The 8742-nt window shown below is 38.9% G+C and overlaps 1 protein-coding gene across 1 annotated transcript; it reads right to left on the bottom strand.

The window, feature by feature from the left end:
• Window positions 1-1477: 1477 nt before the first annotated feature.
• Window positions 1478-6363, bottom strand: LOC142528357 (uncharacterized). The gene is made up of 4 exons (XM_075633399.1): window positions 6348-6363; window positions 5204-6286; window positions 3062-3478; window positions 1478-1572 (listed from the first exon to the last, which is right to left on the bottom strand). Exons 1-4 carry the CDS (start codon window positions 6361-6363, stop codon window positions 1478-1480), a joined length of 1611 nt encoding a protein of 536 aa, XP_075489514.1.
• Between the last annotated feature and the right edge of the window lie 2379 nt (window positions 6364-8742).

The raw sequence follows: 8742 nt of genomic DNA, 5'->3' as shown, positions 1-8742 counted from the left end.
CTATATTTTGTATAAGCCAAAAACTCAACTCAAGCAACAACCTCAAGCATATTTTGTATTATCATAACCATCGTAAAAACTTGTTCAAACCCTGACATATTTTAGTACAATACATATGCGGAAGCTATACAATAATAAGTCCCGGTTCTTGTCGAGGTGAAGCACGTCACAAGCATCCATTGGCAAACCGGCATCCTACGTCTCTTCACTACCTGATCCTGTAATACATGAGCTACGTGAGTTTATAAAACTCAATAAGTTGGCACTTGTACGTATCAATATGCGTCGAAAGAACATACATATCAAGTCGTGACAACAATGAATCTTTAAACCATGTCATATCATAGCATATATTCATGTTCATTTTTGTACTCAACCTCATTAGTTGACCTGTACTACCGTGCTTGCTTTATTATATAGCTACTACTGTGTTGGACGTCAGGGAACAACCTTTGGCAACCCCACGCCCCATGAACATATATTGGCCAATAGCTTTGGTGGACTTAAAACCACCCATGATGTCAACAAGCTCTATATCATGTAAAAATCAGTCCTTTTCTTTCAATGTTCATGTTCATTTTCATTACATAGCATTCATCATCAATATTCATGAGTTCCTTACATATTTAATACATAACAATGGAATATGATACTATGTTTTCATCAATAAATATACTAACAATGTACATATAGCAATAATCAATGGGAAGTATTTGAAATCATAATACTACACATGTATTACTTCAAGAACATGCCAACTTACTGTCCAAGCGTACAAATACTTGTTTGAGACGATGTATCTCGCTCCTATACTGTCAAATATATCAAAAATCCAATCACTATATCTATATGGCCTTATACATGTATAACAACCATTAAGAAGATGAAAACTTACAACTCTAAGATGCCCTTGGGATGGAGAACTAAATTATAACTTCAATTGATGAAGGAAATGAAGAACAAGGTCACTTGGAGGAAGATTCCTAGGTTTTCTCTCGAGTCTTGCCGTGGAAGAAGTTAGGTGAACTGATAAAGATGTTAAGAAATTCGATGCTTATCTTTTTATACAGTGCCGGGCGCGTATGCGCGACATTCTGGGCGCATATGCGCTGCCTGTTCTGCCCTCCCGGCGCACATGCGCGAATTCTGGCGCATATGCGCGCTACATTCTGCCACAAAAGTCATTTTTAACTTCTGAATTAGCAAACGTGGTCAACATGAAAGATGTAGCCCTATGTGTTTTCTTGAATCTCCCCAAATTTCAGGTCATTTGGAGGTCTGTGTAAAAAGTTATGCCCATTCTCCCAACATGTGTCAGTGCAGGAACAACGAAACACACGACACATTTCGGGCCACTTTTGGCTCATCTTGCCTAATGATTTGAACAAAACCCAAAACGTGAAAGTTGTAGCATTATATCTTATCTTTTTAATGGTTAAGGCCTCACACAATTTGGATCAATATTCAAATCATTATGCTAAAACCCGTAACAACTACCACAATTTCGTCTCATTTCCTGCAGTCCTATACCAACTTTCATTACACTACTTATATCTACACCTCTTACTACCACTATTTTAACACATATTTATTCTCAATACACCATAGACAATATAAAACTCATGTTCAATCTCAATATTGATACCTCAATCATTACGTGAAATCTGATGAGCTAAATAACTATATAATAAACGACATAAACGCATTATTATCATTTGTACGATTAACCGGGCATTACAATTCTCCCCTCCTTCAAAGAATTTCGTCCTCGAAATTTGACGTACCATATAGTTCGGGATATCTCTCTTGGATCTCGTCTTCTCACTCCCAAGTTGCTTCTTCAATTGCATGGTTGCGCCACAGAAGTTTTACCAAGGGTATTTCCTTGCCTCGTAACACTTTTGATTTCCTATCGAGGATTTGGACCGGTCGTTCATCATATGAGAGATTCGATGCAAGCTCCAATGGTTCATAATGAAGAACGTGAGAAGGGTTGGCCAAATACTTTCGTAGCAATGAAACGTGAAAAACATTATGAACATTTGACAAGTTCGGTGGTAAAGCAACTCGGTAGGCTCTGTCTCCTATTCTTTCCAAGATTTCAAATTGACCGATATATCTTGGACTCAATTTTCCTTTCTTACCAAAAACATTTGACAAGTTCGGTGGTAAAGCAACTCGGTAGGCTCTGTCTCCTATTCTTTCCAAGATTTCAAATTGACCGATATATCTTGGACTCAATTTTCCTTTCTTACCAAAACGCAAAATGCCCTTCAATGGTGATATCTTTACAAATACATGGTCACCAACCTGAAATTCCAATCGACGACGTCGCACATCAGCATAGCTTTTCTGTCGACTCTGGGCAGTGTGCATTCTTTCTCTGATCTTGGTTACCAATTCAGCTGTCTGTTGTACCAATTCAGGGCCTAATAATTTCCTTTCTCCTATTTCATCCCAATGTACTGGAGATCGACATTTTCTACCATATAATGCAGTATATGGTGCCATTCCAATGCTTGACTGATAGCTATTGTTATATGTAAACTCAGCCAACGGTAGTTTACTGTCCCAATACCTGGGAAGTCAATAGTATATGCCCTCAACATATCTTCTAAGATCTGATTCACTCGTTCTGATTGTCCATCAGTTTGAGGGTTGAATGCTGTGCTGAATGGAAATCGAGTTCCCATAGCATGATGCAAGCTTTTCCAAAATGCAGATGTAAATTTGGGATCTCTATCTGATACAATGGACACTGGGATGCCATGAAGCTTCACTATCTCTTTGATGTATTCTTCAGCATATTGATTCATCGTGTATGTGGTCTTCACCGGAAGAAAGTGAGCTGATTTCGTAAGTCGATCCACAATAACCCATATAGCATTGAATCCTCTTTGTGTTCTTGGCAAACCAAGGATGAAATCCAATGTGATATGTTCCCATTTCCACTCAGGAATGGGTAGTGGTTTCAGGAGTCCTGCTGGTCTTTGATGTTCAGTCTTGACCTGTTGACAAGTTAGACATTGTGCAACAAATTGAGCAATGTCCTTTTTGACACCTGGCCACCAAAATAATGGTTTCAAATCCTTGTACATTTTTGTGCCTCCTGGATGGATCGAATAAGGAGTAGCATGAGCATCAATAAGAATGTCGGTTCTGATCGTTCCTTGCTTTGGCACACACAATCTCCCTCGATATGTCCATATTCCTTCCCCATTCAATTCAAAGTTCAGATTTCCTTTTTCTTCATCTCGCTGCCTCAATTGCTGTAATTCATTATCTGTATTTTGTTTGACCTTAATCCTGTCTGCAAGCGTTGGTCGAACCATGAGGGATGATAACTGGATTACAGCCCCTTTTGGAATAACATCAATCTTCAAGTTCTGTAAATCCCATAAAATTTGTTCTGGTATTTGCATTGCAGCAATAGAACTGGACTTTCGACTTAATGCATCCGCAACCACATTGGCTTTACCTGGATGATAGTTAATAACACAATCATAATCTTTTACTAATTCCAACCAACGTCGTTGTCTCATATTCAATTCTTTTTGCGTGAATAAATATTTCAAACTCTTGTGGTCCGTGTATATTTCACACCGTTCGCCATACAGATAGTTCTTTTCATATTCCTTCAATTGTCTTGAGGCATAAGCAATCACCTTCCCGTGCTGCATTAAAACTGCTCCTAAACCTTGTTTCGAAGCATCACTGTATACCACAAAATCTCCTGGTCCTTCTGGTATAGCAAGGACTGGTGCTGATGTCAATTTTGCCTTTAACTCTTGAAAACTGTGATCACATGCTTCGTTGCATACAAATTTCACATTCTTTCTTGTTAAAGCAGTCAAAGGCAATGCTATCTTAGAAAATCCCGCTATAAACCGACGGTAATAACCAGCTAACCTAAGAAAACTACGTACCTCGGTAACAGTGGTAGGTCGTAGCCAGTTATGAACAGCTTCAATCTTACTTGGATCCACTGATATGCCTTCTTTTGAAATGATATGACCCAAGAATGATACTTGTTCAAGCCAAAATTCACATTTCTTCCATTTGGCATATAAATGTTTATCTTTCAAAGTTTTCAAAACTAATTCCAGATGTTCTCGATGCTCCTCTACAGTTCGTGAGTAGATGAGAATATCATCTATAAACACAATCACGAACTTGTCTAGAAATGGCTTGAAAATTCTGTTCATTAAATCCATGAAAGCAGCTGGTGCATTCGTTAGTCCAAATGGCATTACAAGAAATTCATAATGCCCGTACCTGGTTCGGAAGGCAGTCTTTGAGATATCATCTGATTTCACTTTTAGTTGATGATAGCCTGATCGTAATTCAATCTTCGAAAAAATGGCAGCTCCTTGTAATTGATCAAACAAATCATCAATTCTAGGGAGTGGATACTTATTTTTGATTGTCACCTTGTTCAACTCCCTATAATCAATACACAAACGAAGGGTACCGTCTTTCTTTTTCACAAACAAAACAGGTGCACCCCACGGTGAAAAGCTCGGTCTAATAAACCCTTTATCAAGCAACTCCTGTAACTGTTCTTTCAATTCTTTCAATTTTGTAGGAGCTAATCGATAAGGAGCTTTTGAGATCGGATGAGTCCCTGCCACAACATCAATTACAAATTCGATCTCTCTATCTGGGGGTAAGCCTATTACATCATCAGGAAATACCTCTGGAAATTCACAAACAACATCTGTATCTTTTAACTCACAAACAGGTGGATCAATAGTTAACACAGATGCTAAATATCCTTGACACCCCTTCTGTAGTAATTTACAAGCCTTCATACAAGAGATTATCCGAAGAGGTAAGGATATACCTGCACTTGCTACTGTGAATGGTTCAGCTCCTGCTGGTGCAAACTTGATCATCTTTTTGCCACAATCAATAGTAACTCTATACTTCGAGAGCCAATCCATTCCCAATATCACATCAAAATCAGTCATTCTTAGAACTATCAAGTCAGCATACATCTGATGGCCTTGGACATATATTGGACACCCTCGCACAATATGATCTGTCCATAATTCTTGTCCGGAAGGTAAGGCTATAGCCAGTTGTGTCTTTGTTGTACTTGCTGTAATGCCCAGTCTCCTTACAAACGATTCCGAAATAAAGGAATGCGTGGCTCCTGAATCTAGTAAAACAATAGCAGTAATACCAGAAATCAAGAACATACCAGTGATCATCGATGTATCCGCATCCACTTCTTCTTTGGTCATGGAGAAAAGGCGTCCCTGTACTTTCTCAGAACTTCCTGGACAATTCTTGGCGAGATGCCCTGGCTTTTTGCAACGATAACAGACATTAGAACCTTGCATACATTCCCCGCCATGAAGTTTGTCACATTTAGGACAAGGTGGTCTGTCCTGTTCTTTACGTGGAGGGGGACCCTTGCCACGTGATTCCTCTGGTCTAGTACCTCTGTTATCGGTCTTTTTGCCTTGTCCTGTTCCTTGACTCTTCTGAAAGTACTGCTGCCTTCGTTGTTGCCTGTCTCTGTCAATGTCTTGCTCATCCTGTTCAGCCATAAGTGCTCTTTCCACTATCTCCCCATACGTAGCAACTTTCGACATTCGTACATCTCTTTTAATTTCAGGGCGAAGTCCCCGCATGAAATGTTCGCCCTTACTGGTGTCATCTTGTGCAATATATGGTACATATTGGACTCCAGCCTCAAATTGTTGTATGTATTCCGTCATTGACATGGTCCCTTGCTTCAAATTCAAGAAGTCACTAGCTTTCTTGGCTCGTACATCTTTACTGAAATACTTGTTGTAAAACACAGTTTTGAAAGTTCCCCATGTCAATGGTCCAACCGGTAATGCAACTCTAGCACTCTCCCACCATATCCTTGCATGCTTTGTTAACAAAAAGATGGCACAAGTGACTTTACCAGCATCTTCCATATGAAGATAGGAGAAGATGGACTCCAATGACTTAATCCACTCTTCTGCTACTGCTGGATCAGTGCTTCCCATGAATTCAGGAGGATTCAGACGTCGAAAACGATCATACACATCGGTTTGAACAGGCCCATGTCGGTGTACTATGGCTTGTGCTTGTGCCTGCTCATGTGTAGTCCGTTGCATCTCCAGTAATTGTTGTATCTGCTCCCCATGAACTTTCGCTTGTTGTTGGAGCAGCTGAGCAAAATCATCTATAGGTCGTGGTGCACTGCCCTCACCTTCGACTGCTGGGGCCTTGCCCTTAGATGACTCTCCTTCCTGTACCTTACGTTTAGGTGGCATCGTGTTTGATCCTACATATAGATCACAGAGACACATAACTTAGCATAAACTATGGGACACAAAGATACTTACTTGCCGAGTTCCCCATGTGTGGATAAAGTGCAGTGTCTTCCCTGTCGAAGAAACGTGGGCTCTGATACAATAAAAATGTCACACCCTTACTCTATACTTAGCATAATTACCATAATCAAAATAAGGTTTGAATTATATAACTATAGTATGAAGCAAATCAAACAAGAGGCATCACTTTGACGGTTTATAAAAATTTTGGCATGATGTCCCTATATTTTGTATAAGACAAAAACTCAACTAAAGCAACAACCTCAAGCATATTTTGTATCATCATAACCATCGTAAAAACTTGTTCAAACCCTGACATATTTTAGTACAATACATATGCGGAAGCTATACAATAATAAGTCCCGGTTCTTGTCGAGGTGAGGCACGTCACAAGCATCCATTGGCGAACCGGCATCCTACGTCTCTTCACTACCTGATCATGTAATACTTGAGCTACGTGAGTTTATAAAACTCAATAAGTTGGCACTTGTACGTATCAATATGCGTCGAAAGAACATACATATCAAGTCGTGACAACAATGAATCTTTAAACCATGTCATATCACAACATATATTCATGTTCATTTTTGTACTTGAGCCTCATTAGTTGACCTGTACTACCGTGCTTACTTTATTATATAGCTACTACTGTGTTGGACGTCAGGGAGCAACCTTTGGCAACCCCACGTCCCATGAACATATATTGGCCAATAGCTTTGGTGGACTTAAAACCACCCATGATGTCAACAAGCTCTATATCAAGTACAAATAAGTCCTTTTCTTTCAATGTTCATGTTCATTTTCATTACATAGCACCCATCATCAATATGCATGAGTTTCTTACATATTTAATACATAACAATGGAATATGGTGCTATATTTTCATCAATAAACATACTAACAATGTACATATAGCAATAATCAATGGGAAGTATTTGAAATCATAATACTACTCATGTATTACTTCAAGAACATGTCAACTTACTGTCCAAACGTACGAATACTTGTTTGAGACGATGTATCTCGCTCCTATACTGTCAAATATATCAAAAATCCAATCACTATATCTATATGGCCTTATACATGTATAACAACCATTAAAAAGATGAAAACTTACAGCTCTAAGATGCCCTTGGGATGGAGAACTAAATTATAACTTCAATTGATGAAGGAAATGAAGAACAAGGTCACTTGGAGGAAGATTCCTAGGTTTTCTCTCAAGTCTTGCTGCGGAAGAAAATAGGTGAACTGATAAAGATGTTAAGAAATTCGATGCTTATCTTTTTATACAGTGCCGGGCGCATATGCGCGACATTCTGGGCGCATATGCGCGGCCTGTTCTGCCCTCCCGGCGCACATGCGCGAATTCTGGCGCATATGCGCGCTACATTCTGCCACAAAAGTCATTTTTATCTTCCGAATTAGCAAAAGTGGTCAACATGAAAGTTGTATCCCTATGTGTTTTCTTGAATCTCCCCAAATTTCAGGTCATTTGGAGGTCTGAGTAAAACGTTATGCCCATTCTCCCAACATGTGTCAGTGCAGAAACAACGAAACACACGACACACTTCGGGCCACTTTTGGCTCGTCTTCCCTAATGATTTGAACAAAACCCGAAACGTGAAAGTTGTAGCATTATATCTTATCTTTCTAATGGTTTAGGCCTCACACAATTTGGATCAATATTCAAATCATTATGCTAAAACCCGTAACAACTACCACAATTTCGTCTCATTTCCTGCAGTCCTATACCAACTTTCATTACAATACTTCTACCTACACCTCTTACTACCACTATTTTAACACATATTTATTCTCAATACACCATAGACAATATAACACTCATGTTCAATCTCAATATTGATACCTCAATCATTACGTGAAATCTGATGAGCTAAATAACTATATAATAAACGACATAAACGCATTATTATCATTTGTACGAGTAACCGGGCATTACAAAATGAGAGTTCAAATGATTTATTGGATTGATAGATACATAGTCAGAGATTGCATGCAATTAGTTGATCAACGACCATAGGCTTATATCCCAACAGAGTATCGATTTATACCGATGGGATATAGGTACAGAGACAGAGATACTATTTAGATATCAATCCATCAGAGAAAAGAGAAATACCATCGTTATTGTTATTCATACTATGTTATTCATGTTTCAGAGTTGATGTTATTTAATGTTTTCAAGCTATGTTTTACAGAGTATGATATGTTCAGATTGTTATGTAAGAGTTCCACTTGCTGAGTTTTATACTCATTTCAGTTATTTCATGTGATGCAGATAAGAGCGACGAGCCGGGACGTTGATTGGGGCCGAAGTCATATGCACAAGTGAGGAAGGAAGAAGGCTATTTTGCTAGCATTTTGGACATGATCACAAAAATGATAT

This window comes from Primulina tabacum, chromosome 16 (assembly GCF_025594145.1).
Source record: "Primulina tabacum isolate GXHZ01 chromosome 16, ASM2559414v2, whole genome shotgun sequence".
Lineage (NCBI taxonomy): Eukaryota > Viridiplantae > Streptophyta > Magnoliopsida > Lamiales > Gesneriaceae > Primulina > Primulina tabacum.
Note: the sequence above shows the minus strand (reverse complement) of the source record. Positions and strands in the feature narration are given on the sequence as shown.

What these genes read in the sequence shown, in the direction of transcription:
- LOC142528357 (XM_075633399.1), bottom strand. An exon ending in GGATACATCGATGATCACTG is followed by an intron (nt 3,479 to 5,203) that starts GTATGTTCTTGA and finishes ACTATCATCCAG; the next exon opens with GTAAAGCCAATGTGGTTGCG. An exon ending in ACCATTATTTTGGTGGCCAG is followed by an intron (nt 1,573 to 3,061) that starts GTGTCAAAAAGG and finishes GTGTTAAAATAG; the next exon opens with TGGTAGTAAGAGGTGTAGAT.